The sequence below is a fragment of the Panthera onca genome, chromosome D2 (genome assembly GCF_046562875.1).
Source record: "Panthera onca isolate mPanOnc1 chromosome D2, mPanOnc1 haplotype 2, whole genome shotgun sequence".
NCBI classification, from domain to species: Eukaryota; Metazoa; Chordata; class Mammalia; order Carnivora; family Felidae; genus Panthera; species Panthera onca.
Window position 1 is genome coordinate 66,640,821 of NC_138349.1, and position 24,743 is coordinate 66,665,563.

General features: G+C 39.0%; 1 protein-coding gene across 5 annotated transcripts in view; it reads left to right on the forward strand.

Annotated features, from left to right (window-relative positions):
- The window catches only part of FAM13C (family with sequence similarity 13 member C), a 179,166-nt gene that overhangs the window by 124,490 nt on the left and 29,933 nt on the right, over positions 1–24,743 (forward strand). For all 5 annotated transcript variants that reach the window (XM_078434267.2, XM_078434263.2, XM_078434264.2 and 2 more), the window contains 2 exons: positions 17,810–18,020; positions 19,109–19,247. In XM_078434267.2, the coding sequence (XP_078290393.2) occupies positions 17,810–18,020; positions 19,109–19,247 (350 nt within the window). The remainder of the gene's footprint in view (positions 1–17,809; positions 18,021–19,108; positions 19,248–24,743) is intronic.

The window sequence follows — 24,743 nt, forward strand, 5'->3', positions numbered from 1 at the left end:
TGTTTGAAAGTTGGTAAGAGGGGGTCCATTACTTCAACCTTGTAAGTGCACAGAATTCCAAATATTCTTTAGAAACTTTGTTTATTATGGGTCAATGTGTATGTATATGTATTATTTCTAAGTCCTTCCTGAACCTTTTTATATTTTCAGTATGTACCACCTGTTGCTTTAACATTAAGAAATGGCTACCACTGTAGAAAGTAGTACTTCATCTTTTCAGTTTCTTTAAAGTAGTGGTTTTCAGTCAGGGTTGATTTTTTTTTTTTTTTTCATCTCTCTACCTTCCTCTCTCCCTACCTTGGGGATATTTGGCATTATCTAGGGACATTTTCAGTATCGCAGCTTGAAGGTGAGTGCCACATTTAATGAGTAGAGGCCAAGGATGCTTCTGAACATCCTGCAATGTAAGGAACCCCCAATGTCCACCCCACCACCCCAATAAAGAATTATCTGGTCCAAGATGTCAATAGTGCCAAGATTTAGAAACACCCTTTTAAAAGCTTTTAAATGCATGCCATCAGTATTATTAACAGCACTAACAATGACATTTTCATTTGTGTCAGACATTGTTACATGGGTTTCCCTGTTTTATGTTCACAGTCCTGAATGAGGTAGGTGCCATTATTATCCCCAGATGGAAGATGAGGAAATAAGCTTGGAGAGTTAGTGTAACTTGCTGAAGGTCCCACAACTACTGAGTGGTAGAGGTTGGGAGGAAATGGGAGGAAGGGAGGGTTTCCCAGTCAGACTCCATAGTTTAGTGCTTCACACTATACTATTAGCTATCCAGTCTAAATATTAAGTCCCCATGGCTCTAATATTCTAGAATTTGAAATTAAGCCCATAGCCAACCTATATACTCTATTAATGTGTTATGAAAGTCATATTTTCTTTATCCACTCCTGAGTTTGTTTTGTCAACCTGAAGGGACCTAGATTTATAGTTGAATAACCTGTTATAACCCCTCTTCACATATTTATTTCAGGTCCTATGATCTAAACCATCTCTAGAACCCTGTACCTTTCTTAATATGCATTTACCTGACCTGCATAATGTATTCCAGATGGAGTCAAATAGAATTTTATTTGTAGATATGATACCATTAGGGGAAATTGGCAACATGGACAAGGGATCCTTCTATTATTTCTTGTAACTACATGTGAAGCTACAATGATCTCAACAAAAAATGAATTAATATCTAAAAAATATGGGCATGGGGGTGTTTTATTAATTACAAAATATTATGCTTGTTATATTGTTTTCGAAACTCTTCCTAGAGATGCATGTTCTTTTCTTGGCCTTTTTGTCATAGAACTGTATTCCATTAGAGCTCCCAAAATTCCATTCCCTACCAAACTAATAGTTTAGTGCTTATTATTAAGAGTACATGGATTAGTTTTCTCCAGCTGCATTGCCTACTGGCCCACATTGAAGGTCGTCTGTCACTGTTGAGCTTCCTCATGCTTTGCGAGCTGCTTTTGTAGTAGCTTAGCATTTTATTCTTTGAAAAATATCAATATCATCTGCAAATTCAGACTCGCAATGCTACTATCTCTTCTATGTCATTTTTGAAATGTAAAATAAGGTTAACCCAGGATCCATTTGCAAGGATTAGTACTGATATTTCCATCATAAAGATACTAATTCATCTCTGTTCTTTGGTGCATATTGTTAAGTGGATTTTGTAATCCACTGCAAAACATTTAGCTCAATCACCATTTGGTTTTGTTTTTAAACAATTTCTCATTTAAAAACCATGCCATGCACTTCTTGAAAGCCCAAATAAATTATATTCATTGGCTCTACCTTGTTCGGAAACATAATTCTTTGCAGAACTTGATGAGCAGGTTGGGTGATCTTGGACAAGTGATTTGTTCTCTCTATGCATCAGCTTCCTTTTCTTTAATATGGGAAAAAAGAATAGTATTTACTTCTTAGATTATTGTGAAACTATTGTAGCATAATACATATGAGGCACTTAGCACATCCCTCTTAGTAAATGGTCAATAAATGTCAGCTATAATTTTTTAAAAACCTGGGAATTCTTGCTGTCATCAGAGCTTATGTTGCCTTTTTTCCAATTGATAATGTTTACCCTTGTCTTTATCTACTCTCATAATTCTAGCTACTTTCAAGGTGTTGAAATGCCATTAGTACTGTTCATTTCCTAGGTTCCCTCTAGAACATTGCATATGATTGACATTACACTAATTCTCTTCAGCAAAAAGTATTTATAACAGCAATAATCTACAGAGCTGATGGTTGAATAATTACCTCCTATTAAAGTTGAAACTACATTTGTTACCATAAACCTATCCTGTGCTAAACCTATGACATAACTTGGCTGGAAATTATCTTTACTGTTAATGATTTTTCCCTGGTACTTTTATTACCATCTTCATAGTGTCTGAAATAGGGGGCTTCACATTAGCCCCTTGTTTTCCAAAGAAAGATTTTTTTTAATGATTTCAAAATTCATAGATGACAGTATATTCTCTGAGTCTGTTTCTGTAACTGCTTTATAGGGAAAGGGAAAAAAAAAACAGTCCTACAGCCTAAACTGCTAGGTGATTATTTTTAACAAGATTTTTAAATTCAGTTTTTAAGGCAGGTCAAGGACTGTGGTAACATTTGTCCTTGCTATAACTCTTTATAAATGAGGACTCTGACTTAGAAGAGCCTTACCTGGCCAAGGACATAATAATTGTGTGCAAGTGGCATCTCAGACTTTTGGCTAAGATCAAGTATAGTGTCAGACCAAGTTTGGGGCTCTGACTCGAGAGTCCAGGCTTTTAACTTGTAGATTTATAGTCGTGTTTTTTTAAATTAATTTTTTAAGAAGTGTTAGGTTTATAGAAAATTGAGCAGACAGTACAGAGAGTTTTCATATACCCCCTTTCTCTTTCACATAGTTACCCATATATCATGCCCAGATACTTGGTGTCTAACACTGTTCTGGATGCCCCAACCCTACCATCCCCAAGCTCAGCGTGAACAACCTTTACTGTCTCTTCCAGTTCCATGAGGATCATACTTTTTTGTGGCTCTATGTGGAGCTTTGGGACTAACTTCTCTGACCAAATTTTCCTAACTAACATTGGATGAGGCTCATAAAGATACAGACCCCAGTTGAAGATTAGAATTTCCTTTGATAGCCTTCCTGTTTGCTTTGTATATTCAATTTTCCTTCTGCTTTGCAAAGTACATCTGCTTATGAATGTGAATGCTTACAAAGATTGCTTGTTATCTTAATAGAATTTTTTTCCGCTGTACCACTGAGGCGGTCAATTGTGCAGGAGTTGACTAGAGGACCTGGAGAGTCTTTTAGCCTGAAAAATAACCAGAACACAGTATCCAGCTTTCTCTATATATCAAGAGGGTGCTTCCAAATCTTGGACATTATTGTGGATAATGATAGATGCTTGCTCTTTCCCTGGTTCCACAGTTCAAGCAGAGCTCTGTAATCTGAGCATTTGGCTCCACTTTTGTGACACGGGGAGGGAAAAAGTTGTTCATTGGCCTTGGCCATTTCCCTTGTTAATTTCTCAACTGTTCTTTGGTAGTATGCATATAGGCAAAAGAATAAGTCTTGGATAATCAGAGAATAAGGTACAAAGCTTCATTTAGCCACCTGGTAGATTTGTCTAGAAGATTTGCTTCTTTCCTTACCAAGTTGGACATTTGGTTTGGTCCTGTGTAGAAACTGCCTCCAAAAATATTAATTATTCCCACTTCAAATGTTCTACTCTAAAACAATGCAAAAAATGGATTTCTTCCCTTTCTCATTGTGACAGGATCTGGAGATCTCACATCTGTCCTCAGCATAGGTCATGTTACTATAGCCCATGGGTAGAATTTACTTTGATTTAGGTTAGAAGTCATTAATGTCTGAAGACCTCAGTCTTTCATGGACTAGAAGCTTATGTTCACTCCATGTTTCCTGGGTATAAACTCAACCTTTGTCACTTGCCTCTCCTTCCTTCTCACCCATCCCCACCACCATGCTATCACTTTGTTTCTATTCTTCTTTTTTTTTTCCCACAGCTTTCTGGCTGCTTCTCTTTCTCAGCCATGACCTTGCCACTTTGTCTTCCTCTGTCTCTATTCATTCTAGTTGTCTTTACTGCCTCTTTTCTTTTACTTTGTGACCTTATTTTGCTAAGCTAGTTATGGTATGGAATTAAAATGTATTTAAGATACTTAATTTTGTCTGGACACTTAAATTTATTGAACATTATTATTCTGAAAATTTGGGTGATTTCAAACTGTTTTCTTTTCCCCAAATGATACTAAAAGGTTAGCATAATAGTATATAGGATAAACAACATGTTAGCCAAATGGCAATGTGATTCCTTTGGTTGAGCCTTTGTGGATACTGTTTTGTTTTGTTTTGTTTTGTTTTGTTTTGTTTTCTAACCAAAAGTCATTTATTCCTTATTCTTACCATTGAGACCATAAAAATACTAGAAAAGAACTATTTTATTTTATTTTATTTTATTTTATTTTATTTTATTTTATGTCATTCCAAGGCTTTTTAAAAATTTAAATCCAAGTTAGTTAATATATAGTGTAGTAATGATTTCGGGAGTAGAATTTGGTGATTTATCACTTATATATAACACCGAGTGCTCATCCCAACAAGTGCCCTCCTCAATACCCATCACTCACTTAGCTCATGCCCACACCCAATATCCCTCCAGCAACCCTCAGTTTGTTCTTGGTATTTAAGAGTCTCTTAAGGATTGTCTCCCTCTCTGTTTCTATCTTATTTTTCCTTCCCTTCCCCTATATTCATCTGTTTTGTTTCTTAAATTGCACATATAAATGAATTCATATGATATTTGTCTTTTTCTGACTTATTTCACTTAGCATAGTACATACACTGTAGTTCCATCCATGTCATTGAAAATGGCAAGATTTCATTCTTTTTGATTGCTGAGTAATATTCCATTGTATATATCACATCTTCCTTATTGTCTATTATGAAACTGCATATAAGTTATGATTGGACTTGTAAAATAATCAGTGACAATATACCCTGAAGATTTATGTATTTGGGTATTTCTATGATTTATATATGTTATGTTTCCTTGGTAAAAGTATTGCTTATGTTAGATATAATCACAACTCAAGAAAAAAATATTCTGAAATTGTCCTCTTATAATTTTCTAGGAAACAAGAGGTATGAAGTTAAATTTAACTTAAGAACTATTCACAAGGGTGCCTGGCTGGCTCAGTCAGTAGAGCATGCAACTCTTGATTTCAAGGTCATGAGTTCAAGCCCCACATTGGGTGTAGAGCTTACTTAAAAAATGTACTTGACCTTACAATAATCATGCAGTAAAAAAAAATACCAAAAAGAAAAACAAAACTACTCAAAAACCTAAAACGTGGTTCTGTATTTACTGATGGAAGTTTAATTAGAAGATAGTATTTAAAAAATGCAGATGAAAGGAAAATGTTTAGATCTGAGCTGAGGCTTCTTGATCCATGTAGTTTTCTGGGTTTTAGGGAGAAATTTGGGATTTTTCATTATTCAGCTAACCCAATGCCCTCACCTATTAGCCATTCATTTTAATTGTAATCAGTACACTGACTCCTTCAAAATGAAAATGAGGCAGACGGCTCTGCCTCCTCCTGCAGATGACAGATTTGGGGAAGTACATGCTGAGATCAAACCCAGCTGGACTCTGTCTCCTGAGCTCCATACCTACACATATCCAGGGCCTCCTGGGCACCGGCACTGGATGGCCAAAACTGCCTGTTAACTCAGGGTATCTAGAACTGAATTTATCTTCCTTTCCCCCAGCCAACTCTTCTACCAAGTTTCTTAACTAGGTAAAAGATACCACCATAAATACAAAACAACAGCAAGTAACATTTATTGATGGGTTATATCCCCTCCCCTGGGGCACTGTCTTAAGCACTTGAGATTCCTTGTCTTCTTTTCAATTCTCCAACAATTTATGAGGTAGATACTGTTTTGTCATCCTTCCCTGAAACAGGGCTCTGGCATGCAGTAGATGGCTAATAAACATTTGCTGAATGAATGAATTCCCATTATATAGATGGGAAAACTGGGAATGTAAAGAGTGAATAATGTGTCCCAGGTCACATACATGACAAAACTGGGGCAACAATCTAGGTGTTTCTGAGCTTATGAAAAATCCTCTGTGAGGGGCGCCCAGGTGGCTCAGTTGGTTAAGCGTCCAACTTCAGCTCCAGTCATGAACCGACTTCAGCTCAGGTTATGATCTCGCGGTTTGTGAGTTCTGCCCCATATCGGGCTCTGTGCTGAGAGCTCAGAGCCTGGAGCTGCTTCAGTTCTGTGTTTCCCTCTCTCTTTGCCCCTCCCCTACTCATGCTCTGCCTCTCTCAAAAATAAATAATAAAATATTAACAAACATTTTTAACCTCTGTGCTTTTTTTTAAAATCCTGTGCTTTTAACCATGATGGCAAAGTGGCTCTTAGAACTGCAGAGTGCCTTCCATAAGGCCCAGCCCTGCTTTCACAGTGACAAATTTCACACCCTTCTACCTCACTGATGTTTCTGGTGGTTGTCCACAGACTGGCACTAAGAAGCCTACTTGGAGTGCCACCCACACCCCATTTGGTGACTCAGCCAGCATTACCAATGAGGAATCTCTCTTCCATCTGTCCTTATGCTTACCCCCACCCAATCTAGCCTTGGAGATACTGCTGCTCACCTCTTGGTAGGTAGTCTCTGAGCAAGCAATCTTACCTGTGTCCCCAGATTTAGTTACTGGGATGACTTCAAGATTACCCATGTACTTTCTGTTGTAACCCCATAGCTAACCTGCTAAGTGCCTTCAGGTGCTAAAATTCAACATACCTAAAACTGAACCCACTGTGTATCCTTCAGTTGTTTTGGAGAGGCTGGCTGAGAACTCTAATGCTTGTACCTTGTTAGAATTATGGACATACTTTTGGCTTATCTAGCTTTTAAAACCAATAAAGGCTGACATTTGGCATTTTGGAATATACCTCAATGCTACCTATAAAAGCCCACCATGAAGGCTAAACCCAAGAGTGCAAATTAACAAATCCACAAGACTATGGCTAATTTATTACTCAATTATATTTCTTTTTTTTTTTAATATATGAAATTTATTGTCAAATTGGTTTCCATACAACACCCAGTGCTCATCCCAAAAGGTGCCCTCCTCAATACCCATCACCCACCCTCCCCTCCCTCCCACCCCCCATCAACCTCAGTTTGTTCTCAGTTTTTAACAGTCTCTTATGCTTTGGCTTTCTCCCACTCTAACCTCTTTTTTTTTTCCTTCCCCTCCCCCATGGGTTTCTGTTAAGTTTCTCAGGATCCACATAAGAGTGAAAACATATGGTATCTGTCTTTCTCTGTATGGCTTATTTCACTTAGCATCACACTCTCCAGTTCCATCCACGTTGCTACAAAAGGCCATATTTCATTCTTTCTCATTGCCATGTAGTATTCCATTGTGTATATAAACCACAATTTCTTTATCCATTCATCAGTTGATGGACATTTCGGCTCTTTCCATAATTTGGCTATTGTTGAGAGTGCTGCTATAAACATTGGGGTACAAGTGCCCCTATGCGTCAGTACTCCTGTATCCCTAGGATAAATTCCTAGCAGTGCTATTGCTGGATCATAGGGTAGGTCTATTTTTAATTTTCTGAGGAACCTCCACACTGCTTTCCAGAGCGGCTGCACCAATTTGCATTCCCACCAACAGTGCAAGAGGGTTCCCGTTTCTCCACATCCTTGCCAGCATCTATAGTCTCCTGATTTGCTCATTTTGGACACTCTGACTGGCGTGAGGTGATATCTGAGTGTGGTTTTGATTTGTATTTCCCTGATAAGGACCGATGTTGAACATCTTTTCATGTGACTGTTGGCCATCTGGATGTCTTCTTTAGACAAGTGTCTATTCATGTTTTGTACCCATTTCTTCACTGGGTTGTTTTTCAGGTGTGGAGTTTGGTGAGCTCTTTATAGATTTTGGATACTAGCCCTTTGTCCGATATGTCATTTGAAATTATCTTTTCCCATTCCGTTGGTTGCCTTTTAGTTTTGTTGGTTGTTTCCTTTGCTGTGCAGAAGCTTTTTACCTTTATAAGGTCCCAGTAATTCACTTTTGCTTTTAATTCCCTTGCCTTTGGGGATGTGTCGAGTAAGAGATAGCTACGGCTCAGGTCAGAGAGGTCTTTTCCTGCTTTCTCCTCTAGTGTTTTGATGGTTTCCTGTCTCACATTCAGGTCCTTTATCCATTTTGAGTTTATTTTTGTGAATGGTGTGAGAAAGTGGTCTAGTTGCAACCTTCTGCATGTTGCTGTCCAGTTCTCCCAGCACCATTTGTTAAAGAGACTGTCTTTTTTCCATTGGATGTTCTTTCCTGCTTTGTCAAAGATGAGTTGGCCATACGTTTGTGGGTCTAGTTCTGGGGTTTCTGTTCTATTCCATTGGTCTATGTGTCTGTTTTTGTGCCAATACCATGCTGTCTTGATGATGACAGCTTTGTAGTAGAGGCTAAAGTCTGGGATTGTGATGCCTCCTGCTTTGGTCTTCTTCTTCAAAATTACTTTGGCTATTCGGGGCCTTTTGTGGTTCCATATGAATTTTAGGATGGCTTGTTCTAGTTTCGAGAAGAATGCTGGTGCAATTTTGATTGGGATTGCATTGAATGTGTAGATAGCTCTGGGTAGTATTGACATTTTGACAATATTTATTCTTCCAATCCATGAGCAGGGAATGTCTTTCCATTTCTTTATATCTTCTTCAATTACCTTCATAAGCTTTCTATAGTTTTCAGCATACAGATCTTTTACATCTTTGGTTAGGTTTATTCCTAGGTGTTTTATGCTTCTTGGTGCAATTGTGAATGGGATCAGTTTCTTTATTCGTCTTTCTGTTGCTTCATTGTTAGTGTATAAGAATGCAACTGATTTCTGTACATTGATTTTGTATCCTGCAACTTTGCTGAATTCATGTATCAGTTCTAGCAGACTTTTGGTGGAGTCTATTGGATTTTCCATGTATAATATCATGTCATCTGCAAAAAGCGAAAGCTTGACTTCATCTTTGCCAATTTGGATGCCTTTGATTTCCTTTTGTTGTCTGATTGCTGATGCGAGAACTTCCAGCACTATGTTAAACAACAGCAGTGAGAGTGGGCATCCTTGTCGTGTTCCTGATCTCAGGGAAAAAGCTCTCAGTTTTTCCCCGTTGAGGATGATGTTAGCTGTGGGCTTTTCATAAATGGCTTTTATGATCTTTAAGTATGTTCTTTCTATCCCGACTTTTTCAAGGGTTTTTATTAAGAAAGGGTGCTGAATTTTGTCAAAGGCCTTTTCTGCATCGATTGACAGGATCATATGGTTCTTCTCTTTTTTTTTTGTTAATGTGATGTATCACGTTGATCGATTTGCGAATGTTGAACCAGCCCTGCATCCCACGAATGAATCCCACTTGATCATGGTGAATAATTCTTTTTATATGCTGTTGAATTCAATTTGCTAGTATCTTATTGAGAATTTTTGCATCCATATTCATCAGGGATATTGGCCTGCAGTTCTCTTTTTTTACTGGGTCTCTGTCTGGTTTAGGAATCAAAGTAATACTGGCTTCATAGAATGAGTCTGGAAGTTTTCCTTCCCTTTCTATTTCTTGGAATAGCTTGAGAAGGATAGGTATTATCTCTGCTTTCAACATCTGGTAGAACTCCCCTGGGAAGCCATCTGGTCCTGGACTCTTATTTGTTGGGAGATTTTTGATAACCGATTCAATTTCTTCGCTGGTTATGCGTCTGTTCAAGCTTTCTATTTCCTCCTGATTGAGTTTTGGAAGAGTGTGGGTGCTTAGGAATTTGTCCATTTCTTCCAGGTTGTCCAGTTTGTTGGCATAGAATTTTTCATAGTATTCCCTGATAACTGTTTGTATCTCTGAGGGATTGGTTGTAATAATTCCATTTTCATTCATGATTTTATCTCTTTGGGTCATCTCCCTTTTCTTTTTGAGAAGCCTGGCTAGAGGTTTGTCAATTTTGTTTATTTTTTCAAAAAACCAACTCTTGGTTTCGTTGATCTGCTCTACGGTTTTTTTAGATTCTATATTGTTTATTTCTGCTCTGATCTTTATGATTTCTCTTCTTCTGCTGGGTTTAAGCTGTCTTTGATGTTCTGCTTCTATTTCCTTTAGGTGTGCTGTTAGTTTTTGTATTTGGGATTTTTCTTGTTTCTTGAGATAGGCCTGGATTGCAATGTATTTTCCTCTCAGGACTGCCTTCGCTGTGTCCCAAAGCGTTTGGATTGTTGTATTTTCATTTTCATTTGTTTCCATATATTTGTTAATTTCTTCTCTAATTGCCTGGTTGACCCACTCATTTGTTAGTAGGGTGTTCTTTAACCTCCATGCTTTTGGAGGTTTTCCAGACTTTTTCCTGTGGTTGATTTCAAGCTTCATAACATTGTGGTCTGAAAGTATGCATGGTATAATTTCAATTCTTGTAAACTTATGAAGGGCTGTTTTGTGACCCAGTATATGATCTATCTTGGAGAATGTTCCATGTGCACTCGAGAAGAAAGTATATTGTGTTGCTTTGGGATGCAGAGTTCTAAATATATCTGTCAAGTCCATCTGATCCAATGTGTCATTCAGGGCCCTTGTTTCTTTATTGACCGTGTGTCTAGATGATCTATCCATTTCTGTAAGTGGGGTGTTAAAATCCCCTGCAATTACCACATTCTTATCAATAAGGTTGCTTATGTTTATGAGTAATTGTTTTATATATTTGGGGACTCCGGTATTCGGCGCATAGACATTTATAATTGTTAGTCTTTCCTGATAGATAGACCCTGTAATTATTATATAATGCCCTTCTTCATTTCTTGTTACAGCCCTTAATTGAAAGGCTAGTTTGTCTGATATAAGTATGGCTACTCCAGCTTTCTTTTGGCTTCCAGGAGCATGATAAATAGTTCTCCATCCCCTCACTTTCAATCTAAAGGTGTCCTCAGATCTAAAATGAGTCTCTTGTAGACAGCAAATAGATGGGTCTTGTTTTTTTATCCATTCTGATGCCCTATGTCTTTTGGTTGGCGCATTTAATCCATTTACATTCAGTGTTATTATAGAAAGATACAGGTTTAGAGTCATTGCGATGTCTGTATGTTTTATGCTTGTAGTGATGTCTCTGGTACTTTGTCTCACAGGATCCCCCTTAGGATCTCTTGTAGGGCTGGTTTAGTGGTGACAAATTCCTTCTGTTTTTGTTTGTTTGGGAAGACCTTTATCTCTCCTTCTATTCTAAATGACAGACTTGCTGGATAAAGGATTCTCGGCTGCATATTTTTTCTGTTTAGCACACTGAAGATATCGTGCCAATCCTTTTTGGCCTGCCAAGTTTCAAAGAGAGATCAGTCACGAGTCTTATAGGTATCCCTTTGTATGTGAGGGCATGTTTATCCCTCGCTGCTTTCAGAATTTTCTCTTTATCCTTGTATTTTGCCAGTTTCACTATGATATGTCGTGCAGAAAATCGATTCAAGTTACGTCTGAAGGGAGTTCTCTGTGCCTCTTGGATTTCAATGCCTTTTTCCTTCCCCAGTTCAGGGAAGTTCTCAGCTATAAAATCTTCAAGTACTCCTTCAGCACCTTTCCCTCTCTCTTCCTCCTCTGGGATACCAATTATGCGTATATTATTTCTTTTTAGTGTATCACTTAGTTCTCTAATTTTCCCCTCATACTCCTGGATCCTGGATTTTTTTATCTCTCTCTCAGCTTCCTCTTTTTCCATAACTTTATCTTCTAGTTCACCTATTCTCTCCTCTGCCTCTTCAATCCGAGCTGTCGTTGTTTCCATTTTATTTTGCATTTCTTTTAAAGCACTTTTCAGCTCCTTGTGGCTGTTCCTTAGTCCCTTGATCTGTGTAGCAAGAGATTCTCTGCTGTCCTCTATACTGTTTTCAAGCCCAGCGATTAATTTTATGACTATTATTCTAAATTCACTTTCTGTTATATTATTTAAATCCTTTTTGATCAGTTCATTAGCTGTTGTTCTTTCCTGGAGATTCTTCTGAGGGGAATTCTTCCGTTTGGTCATTTTGGAGAGTCCCTGGCGTGGTGAGGACCTGCAGTGCACTTCCCCTGTGCTGTGGTGTATAACTGGAGTTGGTGGGCGGGGCTGCAGTCCGACCTGATGTCTGCCCCCAGCCCACCGCTGGGGCCACAGTCAGACTGGTGTGTGCCTTCTCTTCCCCTCTCCTAGGGGCGGGATTCACTGTGGGGTGGCGTGGCCCGTCTGGGCTACTTGCACACTGCCAGGCTTGTGGTGCTGGGGATCTGGCGTATTAGCTGGGGTGGGTAGGCAAGGTGCACGGGGGCAGGAGGGGCAGGCTTAGCTCACTTCTCCTTAGGTGATCCGCTTCAGGAGGGGCCCTGTGGTAGCGGGAGGGAGTCAGATCCGCTGCCGGAGGTTTGGCTCCGCAGAAGCACAGAGTTGGGTGTTTGCGTGGAGCGAGCAAGTTCCCTGGCAGGAACTCGTTCCCTTTGGGATTTTGGCTGGGGGATGGGCAGGGGAGATGGCGCTGGCAAGCACTGTTGTTCCCCACCAAACTGAGCTCTGTCGTCCGGTGGCTCAGCAGCTCTCCCTCCCTTTGTCCTCCAGCCTTCCCGCTTTCTGAGCAGAGCTGTTAACTTATGACCTCCCAGACACTAAGTTGTGCTTGCTGTCCAAACACAGTCCGTCAGGCCCCTCCGCTTATGCCAGCCAGACTCAGGGGCTCTGCTTGGCCAGCGAGCCGCCCCTCCACCCCAGCTCTCTCCCGCCAGTCCGTGGAGCGCGCACCACCTCGCCGCCCTTCCTACCCTCTTCTGTGGGCCTCTGGTCTGCGCTTGGCTCCAGAGACTCCGTTCTGCTAATCCTCTGGTGGTTTTCTGGGTTATTTAGGCAGGTGTCGGTGGAATCTAAGTGATCAGCAGGATGCGTGGTGAGCCCAGCGTCCACCTACGCCGCCATCTTCCCTCTCTCTACTCAATTATATTTCAACAGTACATCTCAAATGGTTCCAGATAGAGATTTATTTGAATTTTTAATTGCTTAAAAATTCATAGTAGATATATTTTTAAATCTGACTGATTTATTAAACAGCTATAATACAACATCTGTTTCTCTCTGGGGTTTCAGCAAGATCAGAAGTGGTCTCTTGGCCTTCACGCACTGATGATAATTATTTCTCTTCTTTGTTCCTTACTGCTCAATACGTGGGCCACCGGAAACATCCGTTGGCTCCCAGGGTCAGAGATGTGGAGTCTTCTACCATGGACACTGGTCAAACCCTCCCTGGAACTAACATAGTTTATATCACCCCGCATACTGAATTTAAAATGGAGATCATATTAGTATCAGCCTCATGTGGTTGTTTTGAAGATTAAATACATGTAAAAACTCTTACAGGTTTGAAGAAATAAGTGAGTTACTCCAGAAATATTACATATGATTATTCTTACTTATAACTAAGAACTGATAGGAGGGACTATATGTTGAGGGGTATATTGGTTCTCATTTCCCTTATTAACCCCACAGGGATTCTGATTATAATTCATGTTCAATAAGAGAAGATAATATTCAGTTCCTTATTCTGATGATGATAATTACTATAAAATGATGGTTCTCATGGTTACTATGTTTAGCAGCTTCTATGCCTTATCTCAGTGTTTCACTAAATATGCTAGACAAAGGTCCATGGGCAAATATTGTTAGTTTTACTAGAAATTTATTTTAATGTGTATTAGTAAGAAAAATAGTAACCAGCACATCAAATTCATTATTTCTTGACCACCATAACTTAAGATGAAGCCAAAATTAAAAAATAAAAACAATTATAGGTTGAAATTTTATCTATCCATTTAAAATACATAGTAAATATATTAATTTATATAAAATATGTACTCTTTTGTACATATTCTACTCTATATCTATATACAGATCTTCAGATTTTCTTTGACTTATAATAGGGTTGCATCCAGGTAACACACTGTAAGCTGAAAATATTGTAAATCAAAAATTCACAGAGGGGCACCTGGGTGTCTCAGTAGGTTAAATGTCTGCCTCTGGATTTTGTCTCGGGTCATAATCTCAGGGTTTGTGAGTTTGAGCCCCATGTTGGGCTCTGCACTGACAACGCAGAGCCTGCTTGGGATTCTTTCTCTCCCTCTGTCTCCGCCACCATACTCTGTTCTTTCTGTCTCTCTCTCGAAATAAATAAAAAAAAACATTAAAAAAAATCCATGAAATACATCTAGACTACTAAGCAATCTAACTTAGCCTAGCCTACATGAATAGGTTCTCAGAACACTTACATTAGCCTACAGTTGAGCAAAATTATCTAACATAAAGCCTATTTTATGAAGTTGAATATCTCATGTAATTTATTGAACACTGTACCAAAAGTGGAAACAAAAATGGCTGTATAGAGAATGGTTTTAAGTGTATTGGTGGTTTACCCTTGTGACTGCATGGCTGACTGTGAGCTGTGGCTCACTGCCACTGCCCAGCATCACAAGAGAGTATCGTACCACACAAAGCTATCCCAGGAGAAGATCCAATTTCAAAATTCAAAGTATGGTTTCTACTGAATGTTATCACTTTCACACCATCGTAACATCAAAAAATCATAAATTGAACCATCATAAGTTTGGTGTGTGTGTGTGTGTGTGTGTGTGTGCGCGCGCGCACGCGCGCAGAGAGAGAGAGAGGGACAGGGAGTAAACATATGTTTATGTGGATATGGAAACAATTTTGTAGAATATATAGTTTTATTTCATTTCATCTTCATCCTCACTTAGTCTTGTGAGGCAGGTACCATCATTCTCTCCATTTTACAAGTGAAAAAAAAATCTATGTTTAAAAAGGCCCAACATTTCTGAAGTCTTTCTAAACAAATGGGAGACCTGAGGCTCCAACTCATAATCTTTGCTCTCTGTTGTGGCATCCCTGGGGTTGTTTCTCACATTCTCAGGAATGCTCATTTTCTTTGAAACTTTTTTTAAATATTAACTTTTATTGTTTTTTCCTCCTATAAAATTAAGATTTATTCATTATAGAAATTTTAGAAAATAAGATTTCTTTTAGAAAAGAAAAGAAGAAATAGTTTTGTTTTTTAAATTGTGGTAAGAACACGAGATCTACACTTTTTTTTTACCTGAAGATCTGTTTTTTTGACATAGATATATACTCTTAACAACTTTTTAAGTGTACGGCACAATACTGTTAACTCCAGGCACAATGTGCAGCAACCTCTTTGTACTTTCCTGTCACAGCTCTGTAAGATGGGCCAAACAAAGACACTGAGAGAGATCAGAAAGTCCCTGGAACTTCACAAGAAAGTATAAGCACACCAAAATTCCTGGTTCCTAGGCCCCTTCCTTTAAATCACACTGCATCACATGAGGGGCCCTATAGCAAGCAGCCCTGTCCTTCAGAAGACAAAGTAACATACTCAACTGAGAAGCATCAGAAACCGCAGTAAGCTTTTCCCTGTTGGGGAGCAGGGTCTGTAAGAGCTGACCTGGGCTCTATTCCCAGGATGATAGCAGCAATGGCTGCCTCAGAATCTGTGCTGGCCTCTTCTGAGCAAGGAGCTCAATAATTATGTGTGTGCAAGTGCCCACACACATGCACCATCTGATTTAATTAAGCCACTTCTCAATTCAAATAATGAGTTTGAACATATAACTGAAGCACTACCAAATTACCAATTTTTGACTTTTTGTTGGTTTTCAGCTTGGTGCTTCTAGGTCTTTGTGGCTCTCTGCTTCCTCTAGTGGTAAATCTAGGGCAGGGGGTTTGGTATGTTAAGTAGGCAGCAAATGACATGAGTGCCCACAGAAGCACACACCATATAAATGGAGGTTTATGGATTTAATTGTAATGCAATTCAAAAGGAGCCATTCAGAGTGATCTGTGATCTTATGAAGTTCCATCATAGGACCCTGTGGGTTTCAGAAGCTAAGCTCTCTTCTTGCCTCCACTTCAGTAAAATGGCTAGGAGCCCAAGTGCCTCCATTTGGCATTACAAAGCAGCACCAAGAGACTCATGTTCATTTTGACCCTAGGGCCACAGCTGAGCTGAAGGGCTGAATGCCTCAGACCTTTCCCATTTCAACAAAAATACACTGGTCCCAGGTGCTTGCTAAAAATTCTCTTCTTCCCCGTCATTATTACCAAAATATTCTGTCCAGAAACAGGTAATATGAATAAAATGCATTTCTTTTTGGGTTCTAATGGTTTATTGAAAGGATTTGGTAAGCACCTGTATACCTCCTGGTGGGCTTTGAAGGTGATTGTTAGCATATGTTGTTGATTAATAACATTTATTGATTAGTAACTCTTACTCCTGTTACTCTTTAAGGCTCCTGCCAAACTGTGTTTTCTGGGTAAATTATTCTTAGCAAGGGTGTTGCCTGTGGGGAGTTGTCAGACACACCTTGTCTTTCAGACCTGGGCACTGGTGTTCATCTGGCCCCACCTCTTCACCAGCCCTCATCTCATGCACTTCTGGCCAGCTCAGCCACTGATAGAATGCTGTTAGTGAGCTTCACAGGCACATTGGAGGCATTATCCAGGCTCCCAGTCTGAAACCCAACAGGGAAGAAGCCAATTGAAAGCACACAAGGGATCAGACCTTTGATGTTGCACAAAGCAAATTGCATTTCAAGCTCTGGAGAACATGAGCCATTCTAAACCTGATTAAGAGTCATCCGGTACCAAATTGTGATAAATGTTTATTTTGGAAAAGTGGATTATCAGTGTTTTCAGATTCTGCTTATTCACCCAGAAAGCATTTGTTTTTCTCTTTATTTGGGGTAAGAATAAAAGAAAGCCTTGAATTGTCCTGAGTTGTTTGCTGGGCAAAATTGAGAAGGAGTTTGTTTTGGCTGTTGCTCAAATAACTGTCTAGAGCCCCTGATGTAGAGAGTCTCACCTGGCCACTCTGACTCAGTGTCTTCATATTCCTCACTTATCTGCCCTTCCTCTAGAGCGCAGGTGTGCCCACTCTCTGGACTGGCCCTGAGGTGGGAAGTTAATGAGTTCATTTAAAGGGAGAGTGATCTGGGCCCCTGGGTGGCTCAGTAGGTTAAGCATCGGACTTTGGCTCAGGTCATGATCTCACAGTTAAACAGTTTGAGCCCTGTGTTGGTCTCTGTTCTGACAGCTCAGAGCCTGGAGCCTGCTTTGGATTCTGGGTCTCCTTCTCTCTTTGCCCCTCCTGCTTGCTCGCTCTCTCTCTCTCTCTCTCTCTCTCAAAAATAAACATTAAAAAAAATAAAAGGGGAGTGATCATAGAATTCAGACACAGACGTAGCTGGAGACAGGATTTGGAATCTGTTTTGTCCTTGTTTTTTTAATTTTTGTCAAAAATAAAATGCTACAAAAATTTTTGGAGGAGAAAAAGAATCATTCCTAATTCTTCCATGCTTTGTAGTTGCTAAGTAGCTTCTTTGGTATTTTAGTGCACTTACTTGTACACATAAATGTATGCTTTTTACATAAAATGGAATCATTACTGAATCATTACTTTAAATTTATACCAAAATAATTTGTATTTCCATTTTTTTTGTTAGTGGCTTTGTAATATTTTCTATCCAGTTTCTCTGAGAATAAACATACCTTTCATATCCCCAGAAAGAAGAAATGACAAAGAAGCCAGACATTATAACGAATGTTTATGATCTTTACTTAGGAACATGACAGTCTCAAGGCCTCTGTCATTTCTGAATCTTGATGATTTATCTTGTTTCCTCAGACCCTCCACCAGCCCACAAAGATGGGCAGAATGAAGCAGACAGTGCACCAGAAGACCTCCAGTCTGTTGGGACTAGCAGGCTTCTCTATCACATCACTGACGGTGATAACCCACTGCTGTCACCACGATGCTCCATCTTCAGCCAAAGCCAGAGATTCAACTTAGACCCTGAATCAGCCCCTTCTCCACCCAGCACTCAGCCGTTTATGATGTAAGAAAACCTTATCTTCATTTCATCCACTTTTTCAAATACATTTATAACCTATAATGAAGTGTGTGTCTGAAATAGTGCAGACATGCCTATCAAATACAACTTCAAGACCTGAGCAATGAATGGCAAGAATCAGTGTACTTTCTATTTGGGAATACTGTGTCAGGTCTTGCCATCTCAGGAGGAAATGGTCATGAGATGCAGGAATACCCCAGGGCTTACATGTTTGAACATTTTTGGTCAAATGACCAGAGTTCTAAGTAAGAATATGTCTATGCAAATATCAGGAGTATCCTTGGTAAGCTCAATATTCTTTGCATGCCCAACAGTGGCTTCAAGGGATAGCTTGTGGCAGTGCTTGGGAGGTGTCTACCTCAATTTCTTCTTAGATTCCACAAGAGTAGCAGCTTACAATAGCTGCCCTCCACTCCCCCCAAAAAGTGTGAAACTATGCATTCTTTTTTTAAAAAAATCTACAAATTATTTGGATTCAAAACTAAAATGAGTGTCCCTTGACTGAAAATATGTACAGAGAATCCTAGTTTCTCCTTAGTAACTTCTGCTGTCATTAATGAATTTTCCAAATCTGACCTTGCAGGCTGTCTATTGATGGATTTGAGGGAGTTAGTGGATTATTGCTATTGTAAACTGTGGGCTATGTGAGAGGGTCAATGCATTTTCTGGAGGTGGGGGTCCATTCTTATTAGATTCACAAGGCTCTGTTGTGTCAAGAAAATTAACTATTTATCTATATCTTCTTTAAAAATGTTATTAGGTGCAACCTGTTTGGATAATTCCACAGCAGGCTATTTCTTTTTGTCTTAAATTGGCCTCTTCCAAACTTTAGGAAATGCACTTCCTAGAATAATATTCTGACATTTCTGCACTAAATTCCCTGATAGCATTTTCCCATAATGGAATTCCTTGATCAGTGATCTCTATTAATAAGTAAATGCCACAATGGTAGACTCATTAAAAATGGCCTATCCTCTCTGATAATCCAGGAAGCTTCGTTTGTAGACCAGCAGCAATGTTTATGGGAAGACCATGGTTTTTTATGATTCTCTCCCTCCCTGCAATCATTACAGGCCACGAAGTTCTTCACGGTGTGGCTGTGGTGATGGCAAGGAGCCACAGACCATTACCCAGCTCACCAAGCACATCCAGAGCCTCAAGCGAAAAATTAGGAAATTTGAAGAAAAATTTGAACAAGAAAAGAAATACCGGGTAAGGACCCTGTGGCTTGAAATAAGGGTTGATTGTGTCTGAGGTGTGTGGGCTTTTCTGTCCTTCCTTTTTGGGTACTCCTCTGTGCCAGGGGACAGCTGTTTTCATTTGCCAACACAGGATCTATCATAAATAGAGTTCCTATCCTGGATCTGTCCTATTCTCACAGGCTGTCAGTTGCTCTCTAAAAAGATATTTTCTGGTAATGGATTATAACTCTTTTTTAAATCTTTTTTATTATTTATTCTTTAATATAATTTATTGTCAAATTGGTTTCTATAAAACACCCAGTGCTCATTCCAACAGGTGCCCTCCTCAATGCCCATCACCCACTTTCCCCTCTCCGCCAACCCCCATCAACCCTCAGTCTGTTCTCAGTATTTAAGGGTCTGTTATGGTTTGCCTCCTTCACTCTCTGTAACTTTTTTTCCCCTTCCCCTCCCCCATGGCCTTCTGTTAATATTCTCAAGAGACACATATGAGTGAAAATATATGGTATCTTTCTCTGCCTGAATTATTTCACTTAGCAAAATACCCTCCAGTTCCATCCACATTGCTACAGATGGCCAGATTTCATTCTTTCTCATTGCCAAGTGGTATTCCATTGTATATATAAACCACTTCTTCTTTATCCATTCGTCATTTGATGGACATTTAGGCTCTTTCCATAATTTGCCTATTGTTGAAAGTGCTGCTATAAACATTGGAGTACAAGTGCCCCTATGCATCAGCACTCCTGTATTCCTTGGGCAAATTCCTAGCAGTGCTATTCCTGGGTCATAGGGTAGATCTGTTTTTAATTTTTTGAGGAACCTGCACACTGTTTTCCAGAGCGGCTGCCCCAGTTTGCATTCCCACCAGCAGTACAAGAGGGTTCCCATTTCTCCACATCCTCACCAGCATCTGTAGTCTCCCGATTTGTTCATTTTAGCCACTCTGGCGTGAGGTGGTATCTCAGTGTGGTTTTGATTTTTATTTCCCTGATGATGAGTGACATTGAGGCATCTTTTCATGTACCTGTTGGCCATCTGAATGTCTTCTTTAGAAAAGTGTCTGTTCATGTTTTCTGCCCATTTCTTCACTGGATTTTTTTTGGGGGGTGTGGAGTTTGGTTAGTTCTTTGTAGATTTTGGATACTATCCCTTTGTCTGATATGTCATTTGCAAATATCTTTTCCCATTTCATTGGTTGCCTTTTAGTTTTGTTGATTGTTTCCTTTGCTGTGCAGAAGCTTTTTATCTTCATGAGGTCCCAATAGTTCATTTTTGCTTTTAATTCCTTTGCCTTTGGAGATGTGTTGAGTAAGAAATTGCTGCGGCTGAGGTCAGAGAGGTTTTTTCCTGCTTTCTCCTCTAGGGCTTTGATAGTTTCCTATCTCACATTCAGTTCCTTCATCCATTTTGAGTTTATTTTTGTGAATGATGTAAGAAAGTGGTTTAGTTTCATTCTTCTGCAGGTTGCTGTCCAGTTCTCCCAGCACCATTTGTTAAAGAGACTGCCTTTTTTCCGTTGGATATTCTTTCCTGCTTTGTCAAAGATTAGTTGGCCATACAATGGAAGAATAAATATTGTTAAAATGTCAATACTACCCAAAGCAATCTACACATTCCATGGAATCCCAATCAAAATTGTAACCAGCATTCTTCTCGAAGCTAGAACAAGCAATCCTAAAATTTTATGGAACCACAAAAGACCCCAAATAGCCAAGGTAATATTGAAGAAGAAAACCAAAGAGGGAGGCATCACAGTCCCAGACTTTAGCCTCTACTAAAAAGCTGTGATCATCAAGACAGTACGGTATTGGCACAAAAACAGACACAGACCAATGGAATAGAGACTCCAGATTTGGATTATAATTCTTATTTCCAAACTGATTTGATTATCTATTCTCCTCTTTCCCCCCTTAAGGAGCATTACTATCACTAATAGTCTAGGACTGAAATTTAGAAAACTTTTGAATTATGATCTTATTTTTTTCTTTAACTCTTTACCATTTACGTGTTTGTAAGAACCTATTAAGGACACAAAGGACAGAATCTCTACTTGTATAACAGAATGAGGGAGAGTTTTCTTTGACATAAAAATATCTCCTGGTTGATAGATAGGGACCTATCAAGTAACATCTGTTCAGGCCACTCATAATAACAACCCCCAATCTATCTTTTCCAGTCCAAGAGACACCAGTCTTCATGCTGGTGTTGCAGTGTTGTAATGATGAGCTTTTTCTTTCATTATATAAGAAACAATAGAAAGGTAAGTGTCCTCATTGCCAATGTTAGTTTTATTTATCTTCCCTAATGGTGACCATGGCATAGAGAAAAATCATATTCATGTAGAACTGCACAAAGATATTGGGTCTTTGGCAGAGGGCCCAGACAGCTTGTTATCAGAATAAAAGAGAACAGGGGATAATGTCTCATACATCTTGAAATATTTAAAGGCTCACTAAACCTTGGTACAAAGGCAATTGGCACATCACCGTGAGTAAAATAAGATTGGGGGAGGGAGGTGAAAATGGATGATATCCCACTCTCCCATTCTTTCTGACCTGTTTCGCAAGTGGCTTCAAATTCACTAAAAGAGGGGTGTAAAGAGTGATTTTTAGCTTTGCACAATAGAAAAAAAAATCAGACAGCTTTTCAAGACAAACTTTTCTTTCTCAAAGCTACTTACTGTCTTTTACCTTTTTAGCACAGGAGGGCACCCTACAAATAATGAATACAAGCCTTTATTTTACAGATAAGGAAATTGAGGCCCAGAAAAGACCTGTAACTTGCCTTAGGTGGTTGCGTTCTATCAGCTCAGACTTAGGATGGTAGAATAAATATGAGTAGGTTTTGCAATGGAGGAATAGAAGTAAGATTTGTAAGTGTCCACATTTTGAAAGTTCTAGATATCTTGAGAGAAACTGATTTTTTCTGTTTGCAGCTGGAGTGTTATTGGATCTGTGATGCCCTCACTTTGGGGACTGTAGAATAACAACTATAAGCTCCATAACCGGAGCCTGTTAATACTTATTACCTGCCAATTTTTTTATTTCAAGTTTTTATTTAAATTCTAATTAGTTAACACATATAGTAAAATTGGGTGCAGGTGTAGGCTTTAGTGATTCATCACTTAAATACAACACTCAGTGGTCATCACAAGTACTCTCCTTAATCCCCATCATCAATTTAGCCCAACACCTTCCATTAACAGTTTGTTCTCTATTGTTAAGAGTCTCTTGTGGTTTGCTTCCCTCTTTTCCCCCCTTCCCCTATGTTCATTTGTCTTGTTTCTTAAACTCCACATATGAGTGAAATCATATGGTATTTGTCTTTCTCTAATTTTGTGTAGCATAACGTATTCTAACTCCATCCATGTTATTGCAAATGGCAAGATTTCATTCTTTTTAATGGCTGAGTAATATTCCACTGTATATATACACCTGGCAATTCTTTTTTTGGGGGGGAGGGGGCATATCTTTTTTTAAATTTATATCCAAGTTAATTAGCATATAGTGCAATAATGATTTCAGGAATAGAATCCAGTGATTCATATAACCACCAATGTTTATCCCAAGTGTCGTCCTTAATGCCCCTTGCCCATTTAACCCATCACCCTACCCACAACCCCTCCAGCAACCCTCAGTTTGTTCTCAGTTTGTATTTAAGAGTCTCTTATGTCTTGTCCCCCTCCCTGTTTTTATACTATTTTTGCTACGCTTACCTTATATTCATCTGTTTTATATCTTAAATTCCACATGAGTGAAGTCATGTATTTGTCTTTCTCTGACTAATTTTGCTTAGCATAATACACTCTAGTTCCATCCACATTGTTGCAAATGGCAAGATTTCATTTGTTTTGATTGCCCATTAATATTACATTGCATATATATACCACATCTTTTTTATGCATTCATCAGTCAATGGACATTTGGGCTCTTTCCATACTTTGGCTATTGTTGATAGTGTTGTTATAAATATAGGGGTGGGTGGATGTGCCCCTTCAAAACAGCACTCCTGTATCCTTTGGATAAATACCTAGTAGTCCAATGCTGGGTCGTAGGGTAGTTCTATTTTTAATTTTTTGAGAAACTTCCATACTGTTTCCCAGAGTGGCTGCACCAGTTTGCATTCCCACCAATGGTGCAAAAGAGTTCCTCTTTCCTCACATCCTTGCCAACTCTGTTGTTGCTTCAGTTGTTAATTTTAGCCATCTGACAGGTGTGAGGTGGTATCTCATTGTGGTTTTGATTTGCATTTCTCTGATGATGAGGGATGTTGAGCATTTTTTCATGTGTCTGTTAGCCATCTGTATGTTTTCTTTGGAAAATTGTCTACTCATGTCGTTTGCCCATTTCTTCACTGGATTATTTGTTTTTTGGGTGTTGAGTTTGGTAAGTTCTTTATAGATTTTGGATACTAACCCTTTATCTGATATGTCCTTTGCAAATATCTTCCCACATTCCATCACTTGCCTTTTAGTTATGTTGATTCCTTCACTGTGCAGAAGCTTTTTATCTTAATGAGGTCCCAATAGTTCATTTTTGCTTTTGTTTCCCTTGCTTCCGGAGATATGTTGAGTAAGAAGTTGCCATGACTGAGGTCAAAGAGGTTTTTGCCTGCTTTTTCCTCTAGGATTTTGATGGCTTCCTGTCTTATGTTTAGGTATTTCATTCATTTCAAGTTTATTTTTGTGTATGTATAAGATAGTGGTCCAGGTTCATTCTTCTGTATGTTAGTTTCCTGTTTTACCAACACCATTTGCTGAAGAAACTGCCTTTTTCCATTGGATATCCTTTCCTGCTTTGTCAAAGATTAGTTGGCCATACTTTGTTGGTCAATTTCTGGGTTCTCTATTCTGTTCCATTGATCTATGTGTCTGGTTTTGTGCCAGGGCCACACTGTCTTGATGATTAGAGCTTTGTAATACATCTTAAAGCCTGGAATTGTGATGCCTCCAGCTTTGGTTTTCTTTTTCAGGATTACTTTAGCTATTCGGAGTCTTTCTGGTTCCATACAAATTTTAGAATTGTTTATTCTAGCTCTGTGAAGAATGCTTGTGCTATTTTGATAGGGATTGCATTGAAGATATAGATTACTTTGGGTAGTATTGACATTTTAACAATATTTTTTCTTCCAATCCATGAGCATGGAATACTTTTCCGTGTGTGTGTGTGTGTGTGTGTGTGTGTGTGTGTGTGTGTTCTTTGATTTCTTTTATAAGCTTTCTATAGTTTTCAGTGTATAGATTTTTCACCTCTTTGGTTAGGTTTATTCCTAGGTGTTTTACGGTTTTTGGTGCAATTGTAAATGGGATAAATTCCTTGATTTCTCTTTCTGCTGCTTCATTATTGGTATATAGAAATGAAATTGATATCTGTACATTGATTTTATATCCAGCAACTTTGCTGAATTCATGGATCAGTTCTAGCAGTTTTTTGGTAGAATCTTTTGGGTTTTCCATATAGAGTATCATGTCATCTGCGAAGACTCAGAGTTTGGCTTCCTCCTT